The following is a 25,779-nucleotide window of genomic DNA, read 5'->3' on the forward strand; positions in this document are numbered from 1 at the left end:
AAAAGCAATCCAGCATACATTTCTAATTCCGCATTGTTAAACAGAATATGCAAAATTTATATTCAATGCATCAAGATGCCATGTTTGTATATATTTTTATTAAACAAACTCCTGATAAATTACATTTGATTATTAACTCCATGTTATAACACAATAAAGTAATATTATGAGCACTGCTGATAGTATAGTACATCCATTCTGATTGGCTGTAAAAAATGTTAAGCAGGTGCTACCGCCAATATAATGCAATGTTGAATATAGAGTCATCAGTACACCCACTTTACAATGTGATAATTCTTCTTTCCTGCAATAAACAACGGGACAAATATTAGAGAGGTGTGTCTGTGAATCAGATGTATACATACAGATCCTAGGATGCAGATCGCTACGGTGATCCAAATGACAAATTGTTCAAAAGTTAATTACGACTCCAACATCCTATTTTTCTTTGGTTGCCATGACTGCTGACCATGGTTGGCAATGTATTGATCTCACCGACATTGTAAATTGACTTTACCACTTAGCCAATCTGAGGTTGAACAGAAAATGACAAATTACTTTTGCACATAACTGCCCAAAAAAATCATTCTAACTTAAGACCAAAGCAATGGAGCTGCCTCTGATCATGCATGGTTACTTTTTAACCAGGATTTGAGTCGTATTTGCTGTGAGAACATATCACCATTTTGGCTTTTCAACTTGTAAATTTCACAGCAAAGTATATTTAAACAATAAAGAAGATTACCGGTAGGCAAACAAGGTTATGCTCCTAGATGAATTGCTCCAACAAATGCATAAGAAAGCAGTTATGAATGAATTTAAATTCCCATGCATATGCCATGACAGAGTAAGTAGGAAAGAAGAAAAAAAAGAGCTCACTGGAACTGATAAATACTAAATAAACAAATTGGAAAGTGTACTTGCCCACTCTGAGTAGGGTTAAATCATTCTTCAGTATGTGGTCACCTAGCAACAGAATTTGGTCTGGATTGGTTATTTTCCTATAATTCACATAGAATCCACCTTCTTGGATGATTCTCTCACCTTGAACTGAAAAATAACATAAATGATTGTTACTTGTGTGAATTATCGTCAATATTAACAAACAGACATAACAAAGGCAAAGGTAGGAATGGTACTTTCATAATTTTGTGCAAAAACATTTAAATAAAGTTACTAGAATTCATTTTTTGAATTGACATTCAAAAGACTTTTCGGCTGTTTTGTCTGGAAATTATTTTTATTGATTTATGACGAGTTGAATGTAAAATATAGGAACAAACTATAAGGGATATTTGCTGGATTTTATTTTCACGGAATCATCACTTCAGCGAAAATAAATTATTTTACAGTATTCTAGTATGAAATATATGTAGATGAAAAATGTTACTTGTGAAAAGTATACACGTATGAAATAATTTTTTCATAAAACTAATGAGTTGACTATCTCACCTCCTGTAGAAGGTAGACTGTTGACTTTTTTACCCAGATCTAACATGGTTATCCCAGGTTCTAATGTCAATGTTGTGGATGGTGCATTTTTAAACAGTTCTTTCAACTCTTTCTCTGATAATTTCTCTAGTGTTTCAGGACTTCCACTGTACAGTGCATTGGTGAATCTTACAGCAGTGTTTAAACCTTCATCTGTTAACAAATAATCTGAGGAACTACTTTGAAGCACAAAGAATTTAATAAATAACTCCAATCAAAAAAATAGTTGTCTTGAAGAAAATTGATAAAAATGAATACCTCCATGTACAAGCAATGTCACCTGTTCTGCTAGCTTTCTTTGCGCTGTTCTATTGTCTGGTTTGTTCTGAAAACCAAAATTATCGAATGAGATATTGGAGTAATGTAAAAACAGAAGTGCTCTGGCATTTCAATATTACATTCTATTTTCCCCAATAGTAGCACAGTTCTTACGTAAATTTCACATTTCTTCAAGTCTCTATTTTTGATTAATACTTTTGGTAAAAAATGTTTTGAGTTCTTTTTGAAAACTTCTACTCTGCTTTGATATTGAGTATGCTTTGGTATCCATGGAGATAATCTCCAAATAATCATACACATAAACCGAAAATACTGTGAGTACTTGGAGAGTGTAATCACAATGAACTGCAAACTAAACTAAAAATTCTATATAACAATTCTCAGTATTTCAAATACTGTTTGGAATGTTTCAATGGGGAAAGGTTGACATTATAGACACTTACATAAAACATTCAAAGAATGATTGATGTGTTACTGTAAGTTTTATATGTGTTAATTTGTTATAGGATTCAGCCATAAAACACAATTTGTATTAACATGCAATAAAAGTTACATATTTACAGTTAGCAATTGGACAGACAAATTAATAGGGCATATCTCTCATATCTGAACAGACAAATTAATAGGGCATATCTCTCATATCTGAACAGACAAATTAATAGGGCATATCTCTCATATCTGAACAGACAAATTAATAGGGCATATCTCTCATATCTGAACAGACAAATTAATAGGGCATATCTCTCATATCTGAACAGACAAATTAATAGGGCATATCTCTCATATCTGAACAGACAAATTAATAGGGCATATCTCTCATATCTGAACAGACAAATTAATAGGGCATATCTCTCATATCTGAACAGACAAATTAATAGGGCATATCTCTCATATCTGAACAGACAAATTAATAGGGCATATCTCTCATATCTGAACAGACAAATTAATAGGGCATATCTCTCATATCTGAACAGACAAATTAATAGGGCATATCTCTCATATCTGAACAGACAAATTAATAGGGCATATCTCTCATATCTGAACAGACAAATTAATAGGGCATATCTCTCATATCTGAACAGACAAATTAATAGGGCATATCTCTCATATCTGAACAGACAAATTAATAGGGCATATCTCTCGTATCTGAACAGACAAATTAATAGGGCATATCTCTCATATCTGAACAGACAAATTAATAGGGCATATCTCTCATATCTGAACAGACAAATTAATAGGGCATATCTCTCATATCTGAACAGACAAATTAATAGGGCATATCTCTCATATCTGAACAGACAAATTAATAGGGCATATCTCTCATATCTGAACAGAAAAATTAATAGGGCATATCTCTCATATCTGAACAGACAAATTAATAGGGCATATCTCTCATATCTGAACAGAAAAATTAATAGGGCATATCTCTCATATCTGAACAGACAAATTAATAGGGCATATCTCTCGTATCTGAACAGACAAATTAATAGGGCATATCTCTCATATCTGAACAGAAAAATTAATAGGGCATATCTCTCATATCTGAACAGACAAATTAATAGGGCATATCTCTCATATCTGAACAGACAAATTAATAGGGCATATCTCTCATATCTGAACAGACAAATTAATAGGGCATATCTCTCATATCTGAACAGACAAATTAATAGGGCATATCTCTCATATCTGAACAGACAAATTAATAGGGCATATCTCTCATATCTGAACAGACAAATTAATAGGGCATATCTCTCATATCTGAACAGAAAAATTAATAGGGCATATCTCTCATATCTGAACAGACAAATTAATAGGGCATATCTCTCGTATCTGAACAGACAAATTAATAGGGCATATCTCTTGTATCTGAACAGACAAATTAATAGGGCATATCTCTCATATCTGAACAGACAAATTAATAGGGCATATCTCTCATATCTGAACAGACAAATTAATAGGGCATATCTCTCATATCTGAACAGACAAATTAATAGAGCATATCTCTCATATCTGAACAGAAAAATTAATAGGGCATATCTCTCATATCTGAACAGACAAATTAATAGGGCATATCTCCCATATCTGAACAGACAAATTAATAGGGCATATCTCCCATATCTGAACAGACAAATTAATAGGGCATATCTCCCATATCTGAACAGACATTGTATATTACAGTATGCTGATGACCACATTTTATATATTTCATTATTTTTGATGAAATAAAACTCTGACACTAACAATAGCAGACATGAATCTACTTCTAAACAGTTCATTGCATTTTCGTTTACCCGCCTGCGCAAAATATTGTACACTGTGTGCATTTTGTACTGTAGAGAACACAAAATGTGTCAACCCCAAAAGTTATGTGGTATTTAATGTACTAAGAATAATTTGACTATAAAAGCATCCCCCACCAGCATCTACATTAGTTCTTTACTTACCCTGTGTTTAGTCATGATATCATCTATTTCATTTAATGGCAGAAATGTGAAATATTTCAAATACTTTTCAATCTTCAAATCTGGTAATCGGATCAGATACTGAAAACAAAATTTAGATTGTCTTGAAAACCTTTGTTTTGGTTGATGAGTACAATAAGTTACATAGTGTTAGATTAAGGGTAAGACCAGGGACATGCAAGTCTGGGGACTTTAGTCCATTAGTTTAGTTTGTAGTTTTTAGATATGTATGTTACAAGTGTTTTCAAAGTCAGCATGTTCACATTTACATAACATTTGCATAAATTTGCATATTCCTTGTGAAAACACTGGTTTCTTAGTTCATAGTGCTTTAGTAATAAACTACCCCCTATATGGATCCAAGACATCTATATGTATGTGTGTGTTATTCTCTTTGACCTCCAAAACTGCCTGTCCCTATTGCTGCGGTGCAGTGCCCTCACAGGCCGTACCTGGATTTAACCAAGAAATTATGTGTTTGACTTGAATAATTTCTTCATTATCATATCCAGCATACCCTTATTAACATGTTTTGGTTATATCATATTTTTTGGAATTACATTTTTTCCCTCACATTTTGGCTAAGCACAATGGGCTTGTTCAAGGTCAAAGGGTATCAATGAAATTATAGAACAAGCAGCCTATCGGCTGAGATAGCTCCGCTGTTAGCAATGCACATTTCAATTAAAGAACTGAAGACATTAGAAAATGAACAATATGTATAGTATCAAAGCAATTGGACTTACAGTTTTTAACAAGAAGTCGAAAATATCATTTTCTACCAAAAATGACAAAAATATTCACCAAAATTAGAGAATTGAAGATATCATCACAAAATGAACAAATTTTAGAGAGGTCCACATGTAGTATCTATATATGTAATATCAAAGCAATTGAAATTTTGGTTTTTAACAAAAAGTCGAAATTATCACTTTTTACCAAAAATGACAAAAATATTCACCAAAATTAGAGAATTGAAGATATCATCACAAAATGAACAAATCTGAGAGAGGTCCACATGTAGTACCTATATATGTAATATCAAAGCAATTGGACTTACAGTTTTTAACAAGAAGTCGAAAATATCACTTTTTACCAAAAATGACAAAAATATTCACCAAAATTAAAGAATCGAAGATATCATCACAAAATGAACAAATCTGAGAAAAGTCTACATGTAGTATCTATATACGTAATATCAAAGCAATTGAACTATTGGTTTTTAACAAGAAGTCAAAAATATCATTTTTTACCAAAAATGACAAATATATTCACCAAAATTAAAGAATTAAAGATATCATTACAAAATGAACAAATGTGAGAGAGGTCCACATATAGTACCTATATATTTAATATCAAAGCAATTGGACTTGCGGTTTTTAACAAGAAGTTGAAAATATAACTTTTTACCAAAAATGACAAAAATATTCACCAAAATTAGAGAATTAAAGATATCATCACGAAATGAACAAACCTGAGAGAGGTCCACATGTAGTACCAATATATATAATATCAAAGCAATTGGACTTGCGGTTTTTAACAAGAAGTCGAAAATATCACTTTTTACCAAAAATGACAAAAATATTCACCAAAATTAGAGAATTGAAGATATCAACATGAAATGAACAAATCTAGGAGAGGTCTACCCAAGGTACATATACACGAAGTATCAAAGCATTCACGGACAATCACTCATATGATAAGCTCCGCTCGACAAAGTCGACAGCGGAGCTAAAAATAAGCTAAATGTTGCACTAAATTACGGCGTCCAAAGTGTTAAAGTGGAACTTGTCAATCCAAGGGATTGCACCAGAGAATTGTGGGACACCACTGTTTATTCTGTTAATTTCCATTTATTACCAATTTGACCGACAAGCTTCTGTAGTTAAAGTCAACTTCTGTCATTCCTTTTATAATAATTTTTTTTCACAATTTACTGTACCTGTAGTTAAAAGCAAATTGTGTCTATTTGGATCAAAATAAACATAAAAAAAAAAATTAAAATGTGCAAAATTTTGGCTGGGAAAAAATTTAAAGAGTTGCACTCACCTGGAATAATTCAAAAGGTGTTGTTTTATCCGGATTTATCCAGATGGCATTACCAGCTGATTTTCCCAATTTATCCCCTTCTGTGGATGTAACCAACGGAATAAGAATGCCTGTCAAGGAAAAGATGCTCAAATATTGCATTTACAAATTCATAATACAGTAACAGGGAAACAGTTCTTTTCACCGTTTGGTCTTTGTTACAAGGAAAATCCCTCATGAAATTTTAATTTAATTTGCCCACAAACTTTTTGGGTTACTTTGCTAAATAGGCAAAAAATTTAATCAATACCAAAAAAACACAACCTCCCCAGCGGTGGTAATAATTTTCGTTTACAGTATGTCCATTTTGCTGATTACTGCAAAGCAGTATTTACTTTATTAGAAGCATTTGCATAAATGACAGAGATATTTATATGTATATGGTAATGTTTTATTAAAATTTATATACGCTTCTATTGATGATGTCCATAAGGTATGTCTGTAAATAGTGTTGAAATAAACATTGCCAAATAGCAGTTAGTCCCAGACAAGCATTCCACATCTGAGTAAAAAGTATTTTTCTCACCGTAAGTTTCTTTACCAGTCACTCGATGTATTAAATCATGTCCCGCCATAATATTACCAAGCTGATCAGTGCCACCAAGCTGATAAATAAAATGAATATTTATATCTTTTGAATTCACACAGGATATATTCTATGAACTTATCAAATGTTTTCACTGATGAACCGATGCTCATGTAAAGTACAAGTAACAAAAGTGACCTAATAGTCGACATAGCTCTGCTAATGCACATTCACAGCACCACCCACATTTTAGTTCTGCTTGTTTACATACCTACATATCAAATTTATAAAAAATCCATTGTGTGAGTAGTTTTCAAAATGTTAAAAAACAGCATTTGTTTTTTTTACAAAAAGTAACAAAAATATTAGCTGGAAAATAAAGAATTGAATTTAAAACAAATTTGATACAGGTTTACCCACGATATTTGTAAAGCATCAATGCAATTGGTGTGGTTGTACCAGTGGCAGAGCAGCCATCAATGTTAGTGGCAAGGGCATCTGTAATTTTTTTGTAGTGGCTGATGGCAGTGCAACCATCAATGTTTTTTAGTGGCTGGTGGCAGTGCAGCCATCAATGTTTTGAAGTGGCTGATGGCAGTGCAACCATCAATGTTTTGTAGTGGCTGGTGGCAGTGCAGCCATCAATGTTAGTGGCAAGGGCATCTGTAATTTTTTTGTAGTGGCTGATGGCAGTGCAACCATCAATGTTTTTTAGTGGCTGGTGGCAGTGCAGCCATCAATGTTTTGAAGTGGCTGATGGCAGTGCAACCATCAATGTTTTTTAGTGGCTGGTGGCAGTGCAGCCATCAATGTTTTGAAGTGGCTGATGGCAGTGCAACCATCAATGTTTTGAAGTGGCTGGTGGCAGTGTAGCCATCAATGTTTTGTAGTGGCAGTGCAGCCATCAATGTTTTGAAGTGGCTGATGGCAGGGCAACCATCAATGTTTTGAAGTGGCTGGTGGCAGTGTAGCCATCAATGAATGTTTTGAAGTGGCTGGTGGCAGTGTAGCCATCAATGTTTTGTAGTGGCAGGTGGCAGTGCAACCATCAATGTTTTGAAGTGGCTGATGGCAGTGCAACCATCAATGTTTTGTAGTGGCTGGTGGCAGTGCAGCCATCAATGTTTTGAAGTGGCTGATGGCAGTGCAACCATCAATGTTTTGTAGTGGCTGGTGGCAGTGCAGCCATCAATGTTAGTGGCAAGGGCATCTGTAATTTTTTTGTAGTGGCTGATGGCAGTGCAACCATCAATGTTTTTTAGTGGCTGGTGGCAGTGCAGCCATCAATGTTTTGAAGTGGCTGATGGCAGTGCAACCATCAATGTTTTGTAGTGGCTGGTGGCAGTGCAGCCATCAATGTTTTGAAGTGGCTGATGGCAGTGCAACCATCAATGTTTTGAAGTGGCTGGTGGCAGTGTAGCCATCAATGTTTTGTAGTGGCAGTGCAGCCATCAATGTTTTGAAGTGGCTGATGGCAGTGCAACCATCAATGTTTTGAAGTGGCTGGTGGCAGTGTAGCCATCAATGAATGTTTTGCAGTGGCTGGTGGCAGTGTAGCCATCAATGTTTTGTAGTGGCAGGTGGCAGTGCAACCATCAATGTTTTGAAGTGGCTGATGGCAGTGCAACCATCAATGTTTTTTAGTGGCTGATGGCAGTGTAGCCATCAATGAATGTTTTGCAGTGGCTGGTGGCAGTGTTGCCATCAATGTTTTGTAGTGGCAGGTGGCAGTGCAACCATCAATGTTTTGAAGTGGCTGATGGCAGTGCAACCATCAATGTTTTGAAGTGGCTGGTGGCAGTGTAGCCATCAATGAATGTTTTGCAGTGGCTGGTGGCAGTGTAGCCATCAATGTTTTGTAGTGGCAGGTGGCAGTGCAACCATCAATGTTTTGAAGTGGCTGATGGCAGTGCAACCATCAATGTTTTTTAGTGGCTGATGGCAGAGTAGCCATCAATGTTTTGAAGTGGCAGGTGGCAGTGCAGCCATCAATGTTTTGAAGTGGCTGGTGGCAGTGCAGCCATCAATGTTTTGAAGTGGCTGGTGGCAGTGCAGCCATCAATGTTTTGAAGTGGCTGGTGGCAGTGCAGCCATCAATGTTTTTAAGTGGCTGATGGCAGTGTAGCCATCAATGTTTTGAAGTGGCTGGTGGCAGTGTAGCCATCAATGTTTTGAAGTAGCTGGTGGCAGTGCAACCATCAATGTTTTGAAGTGGCTGATGGCAGTGCAACCATCAATGTTTTTTAGTGGCTGATGGCAGTGTAGCCATCAATGTTTTGAAGTGGCTGGTGGCAGTGCAACCATCAATGTTTTGAAGTGGCTGATGGCAGTGCAGCCATCAATGTTTTGAAGTGGTTTGTGGCAGTGCAGCCATCAATGAATGTTTTGCAGTGGCTGGTGGCAGTGTAGCCATCAATGTTTTGTAGTGGCTGGTGGCAGTGTAGCCATCAATGTTTTGTAGTGGCTGGTGGCAGTGTAGCCATCAATGTTTTGTAGTGGCTGGTGGCAGTGTAGCCATCAATGTTTTGTAGTGGCTGGTGGCAGTGTAGCCATCAATGTTTTGTAGTGGCTGGTGGCAGTGCAGCCATCAATGTTTTGAAGTGGCTGATGGCAGTGCAACCATCAATGTTTTGAAGTGGCTGGTGGCAGTGTAGCCATCAATGTTTTGAAGTGGCTGGTGGCAGTGCAGCCATCAATGTTTTTTAGTGGCTGGTGGCAGTGTAGCCATCAATGTTAGTGGCAAGGGCATCTGTAATTTTTTTGTAGTGGCTGATGGCAGTGCAACCATCAATGTTTTTTAGTGGCTGGTGGCAGTGCAGCCATCAATGTTTTGAAGTGGCTGATGGCAGTGCAACCATCAATGTTTTGTAGTGGCTGGTGGCAGTGCAGCCATCAATGTTTTGAAGTGGCTGATGGCAGTGCAACCATCAATGTTTTGAAGTGGCTGGTGGCAGTGTAGCCATCAATGTTTTGTAGTGGCTGGTGGCAGTGTAGCCATCAATGTTTTGTAGTGGCTGGTGGCAGTGCAGCCATCAATGTTTTGAAGTGGCTGATGGCAGTGCAACCATCAATGTTTTGAAGTGGCTGGTGGCAGTGTAGCCATCAATGAATGTTTTGCAGTGGCTGGTGGCAGTGTAGCCATCAATGTTTTGTAGTGGCAGGTGGCAGTGCAACCATCAATGTTTTGAAGTGGCTGATGGCAGTGCAACCATCAATGTTTTTAGTGGCTGATGGCAGAGTAGCCATCAATGTTTTGAAGTGGCAGGTGGCAGTGCAGCCATCAATGTTTTGAAGTGGCTGGTGGCAGTGTAGCCATCAATGTTTTGAAGTGGCTGGTGGCAGTGCAACCATCAATGTTTTTTAGTGGCTGATGGCAGTGTAGCCATCAATGTTTTGAAGTGGCTGGTGGCAGTGTAGCCATCAATGTTTTGAAGTGGCTGGTGACAGTGCAACCATCAATTTTTTTGAAGTGGCTGATGGCAGTGCAGCCATCAATGTTTTTAAGTGGCTGATGGCAGTGTAGCCATCAATGTTTTGAAGTGGCTGGTGGCAGTGTAGCCATCAATGTTTTGAAGTGGCTGGTGGCAGTGCAACCATCAATGTTTTGAAGTGGCTGGTGGCAGTGCAACCATCAATGTTTTGAAGTGGCTGATGGCAGTGCAACCATCAATGTTTTGAAGTGGCTGATGGCAGTGCAACCATCAATGTTTTTTAGTGGCTGGTGGCAGTGTAGTCATCAATGTTTTGAAGTGGCTGGTGGCAGTGCAACCATCAATGTTTTGAAGTGGCTGATGGCAGTGCAGCCATCAATGTTTTGAAGTGGTTTGTGGCAGTGCAGCCATCAATGAATGTTTTGCAGTGGCTGGTGGCAGTGCAGCCATCAATGTTTTGTATTGGCTGGTGGCAGTGCAACCATCAATGTTTCGTAGTGGCAGGTGGCAGTGCAGCCATCAATGTTTTGTATTGGCTGGTGGCAGTGTAGCCATCAATGTTTTGTATTGGCTGGTGGCAGTGTAGCCATCAATGTTTTGTAGTGGCAGGTGGCAGTGTAGCCATCAATGTTTTGTATTGGCTGGTGGCAGTGTAGCCATCAATGTTTCGTAGTGGCAGGTGGCAGTGCAGCCATCAATGTTTTGTATTGGCTGGTGGCAGTGTAGCCATCAATGTTTTGTAGTGGCTGGTGGCAGTGCAACCATCAATGTTTTGCAGTGGCTGGTGGCAGTGCAACCATCAATGTTTTGTAGTGGCTGGTGGCAGTGTAGCCATCAATGTTTTGTAGTGGCTGGTGGCAGTGCAACCATCAATGTTTTGCAGTGGCTGGTGGCAGTGCAACCATCAATGTTTTGCAGTGGCTGGTGGCAGTGCAACCATCAATGTTTTGCAGTGGCTGGTGGCAGTGCAGCCATAAATGTTTTGAAGTGGCTGATGGCAGTGTAGCCATGAATGTTTTGTAGTGGGTGGTGGCAGTGCAGCCATGAATGTTTTGTAGTGGGTGGTGGCAGTGTAGCCATGAATGTTTTGCAGTGGCTGGTGGCAGTGCAACCATCAATGTTTTGTAGTGGTTGGTGGCAGTGTAGCCATCAATGTTTTGCAGTGGCTGATGGCAGTGCAGCCATGAATGTTTTGTAGTGGGTGGTGGCAGTGTAGCCATGAATGTTTTGCAGTGGCTGGTGGCAGTGCAGCCATCAATGTTTTGTAGTGGTTGGTGGCAGTGTAGCCATCAATGTTTTGCAGTGGCTGATGGCAGTGCAGCCATGAATGTTTTGTAGTGGGTGGTGGCAGTGTAGCCATGAATGTTTTGCAGTGGCTGGTGGCAGTGCAGCCATCAATGTTTTGTAGTGGGTGGTGGCAGTGTAGCCATGAATGTTTTGCAGTGGCTGGTGGCAGTGCAGCCATCAATGTTTTGCAGTGGCTGATGGCAGTGCAACCATAAATGTTTTGCAGTGGCTGGTGGCAGTGCAACCATCAATGTTTTGTAGTGGCTGTTGGCAGTGCAGCCATCAATGTTTTGTATTGCTGGTGGCAGTGTAGCCATCAATGTTTTGCAGTGGCTGGTGGCAGTGCAGCCATCAATGTTTTGTAGTGGCTGGTGGCAGTGCAGCCATCAATGTTTTGTAGTGGCTGGTGGCAGTGTAGCCATCAATGTTTTGTAGTGGCTGGTGGCAGTGTAGCCATCAATGTTTTGTAGTGGCTGGTGGCAGTGTAGCCATCAATGTTTTGTAGTGGCTGGTGGCAGTGCAGCCATCAATGTTTTGAAGTGGCTGATGGCAGTGCAACCATCAATGTTTTGAAGTGGCTGGTGGCAGTGTAGCCATCAATGTTTTGAAGTGGCTGGTGGCAGTGCAGCCATCAATGTTTTTTAGTGGCTGGTGGCAGTGTAGCCATCAATGTTAGTGGCAAGGGCATCTGTAATTTTTTTGTAGTGGCTGATGGCAGTGCAACCATCAATGTTTTTTAGTGGCTGGTGGCAGTGCAGCCATCAATGTTTTGAAGTGGCTGATGGCAGTGCAACCATCAATGTTTTGTAGTGGCTGGTGGCAGTGCAGCCATCAATGTTTTGAAGTGGCTGATGGCAGTGCAACCATCAATGTTTTGAAGTGGCTGGTGGCAGTGTAGCCATCAATGTTTTGTAGTGGCTGGTGGCAGTGTAGCCATCAATGTTTTGTAGTGGCTGGTGGCAGTGCAGCCATCAATGTTTTGAAGTGGCTGATGGCAGTGCAACCATCAATGTTTTGAAGTGGCTGGTGGCAGTGTAGCCATCAATGAATGTTTTGCAGTGGCTGGTGGCAGTGTAGCCATCAATGTTTTGTAGTGGCAGGTGGCAGTGCAACCATCAATGTTTTGAAGTGGCTGATGGCAGTGCAACCATCAATGTTTTTAGTGGCTGATGGCAGAGTAGCCATCAATGTTTTGAAGTGGCAGGTGGCAGTGCAGCCATCAATGTTTTGAAGTGGCTGGTGGCAGTGTAGCCATCAATGTTTTGAAGTGGCTGGTGGCAGTGCAACCATCAATGTTTTTTAGTGGCTGATGGCAGTGTAGCCATCAATGTTTTGAAGTGGCTGGTGGCAGTGTAGCCATCAATGTTTTGAAGTGGCTGGTGACAGTGCAACCATCAATTTTTTTGAAGTGGCTGATGGCAGTGCAGCCATCAATGTTTTTAAGTGGCTGATGGCAGTGTAGCCATCAATGTTTTGAAGTGGCTGGTGGCAGTGTAGCCATCAATGTTTTGAAGTGGCTGGTGGCAGTGCAACCATCAATGTTTTGAAGTGGCTGGTGGCAGTGCAACCATCAATGTTTTGAAGTGGCTGATGGCAGTGCAACCATCAATGTTTTGAAGTGGCTGATGGCAGTGCAACCATCAATGTTTTTTAGTGGCTGGTGGCAGTGTAGTCATCAATGTTTTGAAGTGGCTGGTGGCAGTGCAACCATCAATGTTTTGAAGTGGCTGATGGCAGTGCAGCCATCAATGTTTTGAAGTGGTTTGTGGCAGTGCAGCCATCAATGAATGTTTTGCAGTGGCTGGTGGCAGTGCAGCCATCAATGTTTTGTATTGGCTGGTGGCAGTGCAACCATCAATGTTTCGTAGTGGCAGGTGGCAGTGCAGCCATCAATGTTTTGTATTGGCTGGTGGCAGTGTAGCCATCAATGTTTTGTATTGGCTGGTGGCAGTGTAGCCATCAATGTTTTGTAGTGGCAGGTGGCAGTGTAGCCATCAATGTTTTGTATTGGCTGGTGGCAGTGTAGCCATCAATGTTTCGTAGTGGCAGGTGGCAGTGCAGCCATCAATGTTTTGTATTGGCTGGTGGCAGTGTAGCCATCAATGTTTTGTAGTGGCTGGTGGCAGTGCAACCATCAATGTTTTGCAGTGGCTGGTGGCAGTGCAACCATCAATGTTTTGTAGTGGCTGGTGGCAGTGTAGCCATCAATGTTTTGTAGTGGCTGGTGGCAGTGCAACCATCAATGTTTTGCAGTGGCTGGTGGCAGTGCAACCATCAATGTTTTGCAGTGGCTGGTGGCAGTGCAACCATCAATGTTTTGCAGTGGCTGGTGGCAGTGCAGCCATAAATGTTTTGAAGTGGCTGATGGCAGTGTAGCCATGAATGTTTTGTAGTGGGTGGTGGCAGTGCAGCCATGAATGTTTTGTAGTGGGTGGTGGCAGTGTAGCCATGAATGTTTTGCAGTGGCTGGTGGCAGTGCAACCATCAATGTTTTGTAGTGGTTGGTGGCAGTGTAGCCATCAATGTTTTGCAGTGGCTGATGGCAGTGCAGCCATGAATGTTTTGTAGTGGGTGGTGGCAGTGTAGCCATGAATGTTTTGCAGTGGCTGGTGGCAGTGCAGCCATCAATGTTTTGTAGTGGTTGGTGGCAGTGTAGCCATCAATGTTTTGCAGTGGCTGATGGCAGTGCAGCCATGAATGTTTTGTAGTGGGTGGTGGCAGTGTAGCCATGAATGTTTTGCAGTGGCTGGTGGCAGTGCAGCCATCAATGTTTTGTAGTGGGTGGTGGCAGTGTAGCCATGAATGTTTTGCAGTGGCTGGTGGCAGTGCAGCCATCAATGTTTTGCAGTGGCTGATGGCAGTGCAACCATAAATGTTTTGCAGTGGCTGGTGGCAGTGCAACCATCAATGTTTTGTAGTGGCTGTTGGCAGTGCAGCCATCAATGTTTTGTATTGCTGGTGGCAGTGTAGCCATCAATGTTTTGCAGTGGCTGGTGGCAGTGCAGCCATCAATGTTTTGTAGTGGCTGGTGGCAGTGCAGCCATCAATGTTTTGCAGTGGCTGGTGGCAGTGTAGCCATAAATGTTTTGTAGTGGGTGGTGGCAGTGTAGCCATGAATGTTTTGCAGTGGCTGGTGCAGTGCAACCATCAATGTTTTGTAGTGGGTGGTGGCAGTGTAGCCATCAATGTTTTGTATTGGCTGGTGGCAGTGTAGCCATCAATGTTTTGCAGTGGCTGGTGGCAGTGCAGCCATCAATGTTTTGTATTGGCTGGTGGCAGTGTAGCCATCAATGTTTTGCAGTGGCTGGTGGCAGTGCAGCCATCAATGTTTTGTATTGGCTGGTGGCAGTGCAACCATCAATGTTTTGCAGTGGCTGGTGGCAGTGCAGCCATCAATGTTTTGTATTGGCTGGTGGCAGTGTAGCCATCAATGTTTTGCAGTGGCTGGTGGCAGTGCAGCCATCAATGTTTTGTATTGGCTGGTGGCAGTGTAGCCATCAATGTTTTGCAGTGGCTGGTGGCAGTGCAGCCATCAATGTTTTGTAGTGGCTGGTGGCAGTGCAGCCATCAATGTTTTGTAGTGGCTGGTGCAGTGCAACCATCAATGTTTTGCAGTGGCTGGTGGCAGTGTAGCCATGAATGTTTTGCAGTGGCTGGTGCAGTGCAACCATCAATGTTTTGCAGTGGCTGGTGGCAGTGCAGCCATCAATGTTTTGTATTGGCTGGTGGCAGTGTAGCCATCAATGTTTTGCAGTGGCTGGTGGCAGTGCAGCCATCAATGTTTTGTATTGGCTGGTGGCAGTGTAGCCATCAATGTTTTGCAGTGGCTGGTGGCAGTGCAGCCATCAATGTTTTGTAGTGGCTGGTGGCAGTGCAGCCATCAATGTTTTGTAGTGGCTGGTGCAGTGCAACCATCAATGTTTTGCAGTGGCTGGTGGCAGTGCAGCCATCAATGTTTTGCAGTGGCTGGTGGCAGTGCAGCCATCAATGTTTTGTATTGGCTGGTGGTAGTGTAACCATCAATGTTTTGCAGTGGCTGGTGGCAGTGCAGCCATCAATGTTTTGTAGTGGCTGGTGGCAGTGCAGCCATCAATGTTTTGTTGTGGCTGGTGGCAGTGTAGCCATCAATGTTTTGTAGTGGTTGGTGGCAGTGCAGCCATCAATGTTTTGAAGTGGCTGATGGCAGTGCAGCCATCAATGTTTTGTATTGGCTGGTGGCAGTGTAGCCATCAATGTTTTGCAGTGGCTGGTGGCAGTGCAGCCATCAATGTTTTGCAGTGGCTGGTGGCAGTGCAGCCATCAATGTTTTGTAGTGGCTGGTGGCAGTGCAGCCATCAATGTTTTGTAGTGGCTGGTGGCAGTGCAGCCATCAATATTTTGTAGTGGTTGGTGGCAGTGCAGCCATCAATGTTTTGTAGTGGCTGGTGGTAGTCCGTAAATGTTTTGTAACTGTCAATGTGTTGAAGTCATGAATGCAGCATTGACTTACCTGAATATTACACCCATACTTTTTATGTAAATGATAAAAATCATACGACTGGAAAACTTGGTATAAAAATTCAGTAAGATTCATTCCCTCTGAGCTGTTTAATCTTGTTTTGACACTGAAAACAGAATAAATATCAGATAAGTATTTCACCCAGCAAAAATTACGTAAGAGAAAAATACAGAGAACAATACTGACAGATATTTCTATCAGTTGTGGTATTGATATAGTTTTGTGAGAGACAGTATAACAAATCACATGGAGTATAGAAGTACTGTTTTCCAAACAAAAAAACATTTCTGTGTTACTAACCTATGTTTTGATAACATGGTACCTAACCTGAAGTGTCTACCAGCTGAGGATAAAAAGTCAATCAATTTCTTATTTTCATACCAACTCATGTTATGCAGTATTCTGAAAAGAAACAATGTAACGCATTAATGCAGTATTCTGGGAAAAGACAAGGTTTAATACTATCCACTGGAAATAGGATATATGTGGGAGGAGGGTTAAACCAACTACACTGGAAATAGGATATATGTGGATGGAGGGTTAAACCAACTACACTGGAAATAAGATATATGTGGATGGTGGGTTGTTAAACCAACTACATTGGGTATAAGGTATATTTAATACTTACTGAATTGGTGGTAATTTCTTGTCTTTTTTCCATATACACCTTTCATGATTACTAAATACTCTATTCAGGCTTTCTTGTATTGACTGTGAATTGCTATTTACTATTTCTTTAGATAGGGGTTCTCTTTCCTTTGTTTTACCGCTGGGATCACCTACCAGTGCTGTGGCATTACCGATCTAGTGAAGAACACACAAATAATAAACAAGAGTGAAAAATATATGGTTTATCATTGCTCACTACAAAACTCTGCTATACTCTGCTAGCTTTTTTAATTTCTAGTAGTTTCTAGTAATGGGAGCCAGAAACTTGTCCACTGTAAAGCAACCTCATCGAGCAATTAACTGACTATCATCTTCTTGGAATACATTATGAACCAAGTATGGCTTCATTTTTTGACAGTTTTATTGAATCTCACTAATTCTAAATAAAGTCCTTCATCATAGCATGACAGTCAACTTTTGCCTTGTATCAGAAGTCCTTTTTTTTGACTAAAAAATAAAATTTACTTAAATTTTGTCTGTTGGCTCTTAAATTAAGGTTCATTTCTAGAAATATTGAGGAATACAAGAAAAAGTGCAGAAAAATTTGGGCAAGAAGTTCTGGTGGTGGAAAGGTACCTCTTTTCAACACATTTTTAGGTAATCAATTTTCACTTTTTTGAATGTTAAATTTTTGGTTAGACAAGACATACAGACAGAAAGAAGGATCTTAATAATATAATGATAACTTTATTAATCTATCGATACAAGTAACATCTGAGAAGAGTACTGTGTGGCTTTTGGATTTTGAGCCAAGAAGACAGAATAAAAAAATATTATGGACAATGACAATGAAGATAAATGATTATTCGTGCATCCCATAATACTTACCAATGCTATAGCATTATGTCCTGCTCTTTGACAGTGTATTAATGAGATCAATGCCAATAAATTGCCGATATGTAAACTATCAGCAGTAGGGTCTACTCCACAGTAGATAGTCTGTGGACTAGAGGTTAATAGTTGTGGTAATTTCTCACTGAAAAAAAATAAACACATCAAGTAATTCAACATGTCTGATTAATCAAGTGGTGCAAATTAAAAAATCATTTGACATAACTAGGCATGGTCATAAATTGTACCAACCATTCTGCTGGAAATATTTCATGGAAGATTCCTCGATCTTGTAAAGTTAGAATATTACTATTGGTATATGATCTGGATAATATGGCATGTACTTGACATGATCTTCGCTTTATTACAGATATTCCAACATAACTGTCAGAGATACAAGAAAAATAGTAGTATGAATAATGTATAAAGTGCACAGGAATGTATACTTGTATCTATCATTAGCTTTCAATAATTCACATTACTCATGGCTAAACACATGAATTAGAATGGTTTTAGATGTACCATTACAAAATGTAGCTTTGTCTGATTTCCAGAAATTCTGCAAGACACTGAGAATTTCAACCCAAACTAACTTGAATGACTGGTAGTAAGACCTGCATTGCATTGTTTGAACGCATTCTCAAATTTGATGTATATTCATAGCTTCAAGTAAATCTAAATTTACTAAGCGGCATTTCTATTTTGATTTTGTGAACTGTCATAATTATATTGCAATTTTAATATTTGTATTTGTTTCTTTGAAGTGTAAGCTAGCTTCAGTGCCAGGATTCACAGTCCATTCGTCCCAATTCACATTCCTCCCATCACATACATCTCACAAGTTGATTCATCCAAATTCATTTTCGTCTCATTGGCTTTGGTCAATGAATAGATAAATTGCATGCTAACTTTTTGCGTAGACTAGAATCAAGTTTCCAGTGTAGAATATTCTATATGTTGTGTTTATCGTACAGTAATCTCTGTCCAAGCAATATATGTATGACATCCTGCTTTTTTCAAGCAATGTCCTGAAATCATTTTACATTGACCCATCATTAACTAAACAGTACACCAAATATTATATTCAATGTGAACATTTGATTTTGAATTGTTAGGAACAGTGAACAGAAAATTAAGAAAAACATTTTGAAAACAAAATAGAAATTTTCATGTTTTTTTTTTTGAGATATGTTTAATTGTTAACAGGAATCACAGCTGCCGAAGGAGGTGATGACTGAACTCGGTCAGTGGTAGAACTCGACCAATGGGTCGGTTAGGTGTTAATGTAACATATTGTAACAGATCATGTTATCTGTGGTCGATGTTTTAGTATAGACAGCCCTGAGTCATATCACAGTAAATTAAACCACAGTATGATACATGGACAAAACCCAGTTTGATTCGTCCCAAGCTGCTTTTACTTATATGTCATCAAAAATGGTTATTGCAGCATTAAATCCATAGTATTACTGAAAATAATACAAATTTGTTCATACTTGTGTTTTTTGCCAATTTTTAAGGTGGTGATGTCGTGATAACGTATTACAGGCATGAATGGTTTTTGATTGAATGCATTATTTATTATATTATAGCATTGTCAAAACCAGTGAATTTTATGACGTCATTGTCACAGATTATTTGTGATAATGTATTGCATTATCAAGGCCCCATACCATGCATAGGAATAGAATGGTGAGTTTGGAAAACGAATAAAATGACAGGCATTTAATAATAAGGGACACTATGGGGTGAAAACAATTAAAATCAACACTGAAATGAATAATTGAAAAATAATTATTTGTATTTACTTTACATGAAAAATGTCATTCCCGCCATATAAACGACAAACACAAATCGACGTCTGGCCAATCCCAACTTCGCAAGAAACACCCGGTACCAACGTCCAAGGCAAAAATAAACATAGCTCACCAAAGGCAAACATGATGGCCCGTTTTATCGATGTCAACAAATCCCAGTTAAATGTGCTCGAAAATGCAAGAAATGAAAAAAATACTTCACAGCAGACTAAATGGAGAGTAAGTTTTACACCACCAATTTTGAAGACCTTCCTGTAGTTGAGCTCGCCGACTTACTGCGATAATTTTACGCTTCTCACAAGCAAAATGAGGTGCACTACAGCAAGCCGTCGCTGTCTGTTTTATGAGCTTCAATCCATCTACACATCACTGGTCCTCCCAATCATCACAAAATTAACATCATGTAGGATAGGGAGTTCCAAAGTGGCCGGGTTGTATCATACTCCGCTAACTCGTAACGTTACTTGTGTAAACAATCGCAAACTATCATCAACATCAAAGATGAGCTACACAATGTCCTTATCAGTATTAATTTGGGTTGAAACAAAAAGAAATAAGCCAGTTAAGAGGCTTAAGTGGCCACTTGATAGGCGTCGTGGCTCCTTCCGTTAGTACCTTTCATGATTCAAGTTACAAGGTGATCCAGGCGAGCTTGTAGCCAAACATTAATATAAAACGGACGGACTTTTTGAATGAAAAATTGCCATGAAAAAATGTACACGAATTTATCTGATATTGTGAATTCAATTTCTAACCTCTCTTACCACTTACAGGCCCGAATTGACCTACCGGGAAGTGCTCGAACGATACAGGTAGGTGTAAAGGGAGTACGACGTCGACAAAAACAAAATGGATGAATGTGAGTATGCACGATTAGATACAGTTTGTTTATCAGATCTAGTTGCGCGATGTGGTCGGCAATGGTACCTGGCAGGTTGAGTTCAGAAGCTGGTATTGGGCCAGTTGGTAATCGGACGAATCGACTTGGTTCGAATCAACCCGTTGGCGATGCTCCAACATTGCGGGGTTTGTTGTCAAACCACAATCCAGTTTGTTGAGGGCACTGTCAACTGCGCACATGGCTGTTTTATGAGTGTGTATGAAGCACCAACGAGTCCTTATGAAAATGAGCACCTCCATATTAAGAATCTGACCAGTACACAGAGCTAGTCACGTAATCGTCTATACACTTATTGCTAGTTATGAACTCACCGAGAAAGTCGATTACACGCTCTTACCCCGATGGGCGCAGCCATCTTGTATTGCGCAGTGCATTATGGGACGTTATATATGTGCTGTCAGACCACTGACGGTGTTGAATTGAGACGTTGAGAATTGTTGTTCACATTATTTTGGTGAGTCGTATTAAAAAATAAGTCGTTTATGTGCCAGTATTAGTAGACAGTAGGTCGATAATTTATTATTTTAAAATATAATTTTAACCACAGTTGTTTTTAGTAACCGTATTTTAACCAAAATGTCAGACAGCCTACAGTTATTTTTTATATTTGGAATGCCCTCAAGATTGGCAAGCTGGAGACCAAAACGTTGGCCCAGAGACGATTTTGCTGCACTACAATGGCGATAAGATACTAGTAGATTAAACAATTGTGATTAGAACAGAATGAAGAAGCTATCTAATCGTTATCAGTATCACATGGCCTGACTATAAAAGTATGGCTGACAGGATCTAGCAAAAATATTAGATATTGTGTCGAAATATTTTGGGTCGTTGTTTCTAAGCAATATGTTGATACTAAACCTCCATGCTAAATATGTAAGCAAATTTAGTAGTGGGTGTGTTTTCTCCAAAATATTAGAAAAAAAAATAAGAATGTCATGAAAATTATAAAAGCACAATTTAAAAAAAAAATACTGTTGTGGTTTTACATGCATTGTATACATCGCTTTAGGACTTTATCAAATATGATGTGGCACGAAAACTACCACAATTACAGCAGATGCAAACATGATTCGTACATTATGAGCATCAAAAATATGTCACTTCACATAGCTCAGTCTTAATACCAGACAGTGACTGTGTCTTAAATGAGTTGGGAGAATTAATAGTGTTTTGTGGGTTTTTTTCTTTTTTAGTTTGTTTTGTTATGTATGATCATTTTTATCTTCTCCAGAAGATATTATGAGTTAATAAATGTTATTATTACAACATGGAGATAACAAACCCCCTATGAACATTGCAACATAGTGAGGGACTTTCTTATTGGCGTTATCAAATGATCTAATATTATGAAAACTAATTTGCTACATTTTGTGAAAATCTTGCCTGACTGACTGACACCACTTGATTTTGGACTAATTAATTAATTTTCTACTACTGTTGTGTGTTTTCATATTGCAACATTGTTTAAAGGGGAGCAGAGGTCTGGCTTTTGACACTCTGTACATGAAATTTGAGATCCATGAATGAATTCTGTCGATAAAAACAACTTGTATGCTGCGAAATGCCCTAAATATTGGGTATGAAACAGGCTGTGAAGCATAGGAATCTAATTTGTAATATATATTTGTATTTGATTACCGGTAGTCTGGATGGCAGCCACAACAAACCAGAAATACCCTTCAACAGAAGAGGTGTGGGACCGGTTCAACAAACTGAAAGACAGAGTTGATGAGAGGCTGCATGTCAAGGATACATTTGACAGAATTGTTGAATATGGAAATGAACATCCCATCGTTGCCTTATCTGTTATAGTTGCTGTTGCTTTGGCCAGTATTCCAGTTGTGGTCTTTGTATCATTTGCAATCACCACAATATTTATCAGTTTTCTTGGTTTCGTCTTTGTCGAAGGTATTAGTACTATATTTTTTGGTCCCTAGTGGATAATCTAGTAAAATATTCCTGTGTTATGCCTCATAGTTGTGTCAAAAAAAAACCAGGATTCATCAAACACAGCAGTAGTTCTTAATTATTTCAGACTTAATAATGTGTTGTACATGTACATATTTTATTATGAACAATTTTGTTACAGTAAGGGTATCTCAGTACCAGGTTCCTAACTGAAAGATTAGTATTAGAGGTAATTCAGGTTAAGCGCGATATAAAAACTCTTCATTATTATTATTATTTCAAGATTGAATACAAGATTTTCTATTTTAGCGACAGATGTTCGATTTGCGTATTACATAAGTTCTTGCAGTGAATATAAAATCCACTATTCATTAAGATTACTTGACTTTAAATTTAATTCAATTTTACTAGGCTACAGATATCATGAAAGAATAGAAAATTATGAGGCCAAAATATCTGTCCCGTCAAATGCTGTTAGTATAATGAACTTCAATCTGGGGGGGGGGGGGCACATTGCTTTTACATTGTACATCTTGACGATCAGAACTGTATTAGCTTAATACAGACTAATCCTAATATTATCCCTATTTCTACTTCATATGCAGCCAATACCTTTAGCACACAGAAGTTCTTTCTAATGTTTCACTGTTTTAACTTGGGAAATAAATACATAACATTCCAGTTGTTACTACCTAAATCTGCAGACCTAGATGTCATCATAAACAATTATAACATTAAATCTTCATGTTGCTATAATTTGTATAGAACTCATCAAAAAGTGGTGAAAATAAATTACAATTAACACATAAAAATGCTGTTAAAGTAGGTATTCTACATTGAACTGTATGCACTTTGTTACATTCACATTTAATATATTTTGTCCATGTGTAGGTACCCTGCTCACCTTTGGTGGTGTGGTTCTTTCTGCAATTCTGTTCTTCATTGCTATATTTGTTTTGGGACTCTGCCTGTTGGCAACAGCTGCTTGGTTCACATTTGATATGGCTGTACAGGTAATGCACACTGCCCAGGATAGGTTCCAGAACAGAGCAAAGTACAAACATGAGACAGATGTTGGAAAAAAGATTGTTGATGCAGCAGAGAAGGATTGCCATTAAATGAACTGTGACTGAATTTGTTGTGAAAATAATGCTGCAAACTTATTTTCCTGGAGATGCGCTGTATTCAAGAAAGATTCCTGTTACTGTTTATCTTATTTATTCTGCATACCAGTATTACATTTTTTCTTTGCTCTTTTTAACATAAAATATGGTTGTTTTCAAGCATATTAATTATCAGGTTTCTTGCTACAACATGAAATATACATGTATTTTTTTCGAGCATACTTTGCACTCTATGCATATTTAGAGATTTGTTTCTCGCCATGTCTCATAAAATATGCTCGTTTTCAAGCATATTAATTATTAGGTTTCTCGCTACAATGTAAAATATACATGTATTTCTATTTGAGCATATTTTACTCTTGTTGCTTATTTATTGGATATAAAATGTTGTCATTTTCGAGCATAATTTGTTTCATTATGATTTGACGTCTCTCGCAGAAAGTTTAATGTAATTAGCTCAAATGGTTCAGCTTGCTCATTTTGAAATATACAAGAGTAAAAATGTATTGTTCTATTCATAAGATGATGAAATATTTCACTTACGCCTATAGTTTAGAAACCATGTCCTCTTCTGCAAAACCACACCCAAATTATAACTCGATGAAATTTGAGTTACTAACTCAACTTTAATCAATTGTTAACCAAAGTTTGAGTTATAGGCAACATAGATTGTTTTTGTTGCTTCAACATACAAATTTAGTAACTTTTAACTCGTGGACATTTAACAGACGAAAAAACAATCTATGTTGACCATAATTTTGTTGAAGGGCAGTTGTCATCGCAAAGCATTCTCCCAAACCATCTACAGATACAGGCATTCAACTAGTGATTATTTTGAATGAAATTTTCCAGTGGAATATGTCATATGGACATTTGTTACGCAACTTGTGAATGCTATACAAGTTGGCGTTGACTTTCTCATACAATGTGCATTTGGAATTATGGAAGGTGGACCCTATACTCAAGATCTGTGTAATAATAAACTTACAGTGGTTCAGAGAATTATTCAGACTGTCATTTAGGTGTATGATTTTTAAAAACTGTGCTTCACCTTCATTTAGTATAATGGAATGATCTAAACTGAGACGGGGCAGTCGAGTTTATATTGGATAAAAAGTGCTTTCAAAGTTGCAAGACATCTTGCTAACTTATTGTCCGAACAATTCTCAGAATGGCTGTAAAAATATTAATTCATGATCAAAAACAAAAAATCTTAGAATGATATAGCCCAATCAATAGATAGCTCAATGAGCCGCATCTGTCAAATTGCCATTGTGTGAGGTCAGAGTTTGAACCCAGTCTTTGTGGTTTTTCACACGGTGAAGTCATCATTGATGTCACAGCAAAAATCCTAAAACGATTAGGACGAAATTTAAAAAAATCTACAAATAGACTAATGAACCAGTCTTATGGACAGGATTTACCTACAGGCAAGTCTTCACTTGTGTGTTAGTATTGAATTGTAGTCATGGAGACGACCAATTTGTACGGACTTGCATAGTGATTCATCCGGCTATTTTTGGATGTACTCAGTATGGCTGGATTGCATGCTCCTACACCATGCAAGTCACAAATGGTACAGCAATATTGCAGTACAAGACACTGTTTTACTAATGTCATTTGTAACATCGTTGCAATTGCTTTCTTTGGAAAGGCTTCGAGTAATGTTTGCAAAACAGGGTCTTGTACTGCAAAATTGTCGCTCTTTCTTGCAGTGGCAATAACTGCTGGTGAATCGAGCAGTAATTATTTTGTGAGTGTCAAAATTGCAATATTCTCATTCAAAGTAGAATTTAATTAATAAGGGCTCCTTTTTTTTCAATGCTGGAGGCAAGACTGTCTGGGTACCCTGCTGGAGGTTAAGCAAGCAGAATTTGGGTTTCAAGGTCTGCAGATGTTAGTGTTTCACAAGACCCAATTAATAACTTGTTTTAAAAATCCTCATTTTCTAGCTCCAACTTAAAAGGTGGTGGTCGCAATACCACACATGGGCGAAATAGGAGTATAAACAAAGATGGCGATTTTGTAATTGTTGGTTTGTGCGACAGTCAAACACTTTACCAAGCATTAAGTAGGTAATATTTTTAGGGATTGGAAGGAGTTGTCGGCAGTAATTAGTGCAAGTGGTATCCAGGTTAAAACTTACTTGTGATTGGTTGAGAAAGTGCATTGAATTGTGGGAAAATTGATGTTTATCAACACCAATATTGTTCATGTGCAGCTTGACGATCATCGACCTTTAATATATTATACTGGCACAAAATAAAGTGACTGGCACAATGATTTATATAAACAAAATGGAATGTATTGAACTCCATTAATAATAATATAATACATAATTGAAAAGAACTATTGTTACTGTCTATAATACAAACATAAGACACATTCATTTCTGGAAATGGAAATCAACAGACCAATACTGTTCACAAATTGGGTACTCCATCCCACTGACAAATTTATCAGT

At 38.5% G+C, this 25,779-nt stretch overlaps 2 protein-coding genes across 3 annotated transcripts; one reads left to right on the top strand and one right to left on the bottom strand.

The window, feature by feature from the left end:
• Positions 1–55: 55 nt before the first annotated feature.
• On the bottom strand, positions 56–20,665 carry LOC100374397 (tyrosine--tRNA ligase, mitochondrial-like). Of its 2 annotated transcripts, none has more exons than XM_085502568.1 (13): positions 20,592–20,665; positions 17,815–17,946; positions 17,560–17,707; positions 16,691–16,866; positions 16,363–16,464; positions 16,054–16,168; positions 6,847–6,925; positions 6,282–6,391; positions 4,215–4,313; positions 1,750–1,816; positions 1,453–1,644; positions 925–1,050; positions 56–304 (listed from the first exon to the last, which is right to left on the bottom strand). In XM_085502568.1, the coding sequence occupies exons 1-13, from the start codon at positions 20,633–20,635 to the stop codon at positions 267–269; spliced, it is 1,428 nt and encodes a 475-aa protein (XP_085358694.1). In that variant the 5' UTR covers positions 20,636–20,665; the 3' UTR covers positions 56–266. The 2 variants fall into 2 exon arrangements, with proteins under 2 accessions (XP_085358694.1, XP_085358693.1); XM_085502567.1 differs by having other exon boundaries at positions 1,453–1,659.
• On the top strand, positions 20,644–23,836 carry LOC100373492 (uncharacterized). Its single transcript, XM_002740665.4, has 3 exons — positions 20,644–20,734; positions 21,928–22,191; positions 23,083–23,836. Exons 2-3 carry the CDS (start codon positions 21,933–21,935, stop codon positions 23,307–23,309), a joined length of 486 nt encoding a protein of 161 aa, XP_002740711.1. The 5' UTR covers positions 20,644–20,734; positions 21,928–21,932; the 3' UTR covers positions 23,310–23,836.
• Positions 23,837–25,779: the final 1,943 nt, after the last annotated feature.

The sequence above is a fragment of the Saccoglossus kowalevskii genome, chromosome 8, assembly GCF_978046115.1.
Source record: "Saccoglossus kowalevskii chromosome 8, keSacKowa6.1, whole genome shotgun sequence".
Classification (NCBI taxonomy): domain Eukaryota; kingdom Metazoa; phylum Hemichordata; class Enteropneusta; family Harrimaniidae; genus Saccoglossus; species Saccoglossus kowalevskii.

Excerpts from the sequence above, each read along its gene's own strand:
- LOC100373492 (XM_002740665.4), top strand. The coding sequence starts at position 21,933 with ATGGCAGCCACAACAAACCAGAAATACCCTTCAACAGAAGAGGTGTGG. Across the intron at positions 22,192-23,082 it reads TGGTTTCGTCTTTGTCGAAG|GTACCCTGCTCACCTTTGGT; the intron begins GTATTAGTACTA and ends GTCCATGTGTAG.
- LOC100374397 (XM_085502567.1), bottom strand. The coding sequence starts at position 20,635 with ATGGCTGCGCCCATCGGGGTAAGAGCGTGTAATCGACTTTCTCG. Across the intron at positions 16,867-17,559 it reads GACATAATGCTATAGCATTG|ATCGGTAATGCCACAGCACT; the intron begins GTAAGTATTATG and ends GTTCTTCACTAG. Across the intron at positions 16,169-16,362 it reads ACCATGTTATCAAAACATAG|TGTCAAAACAAGATTAAACA; the intron begins GTTAGTAACACA and ends TTCTGTTTTCAG.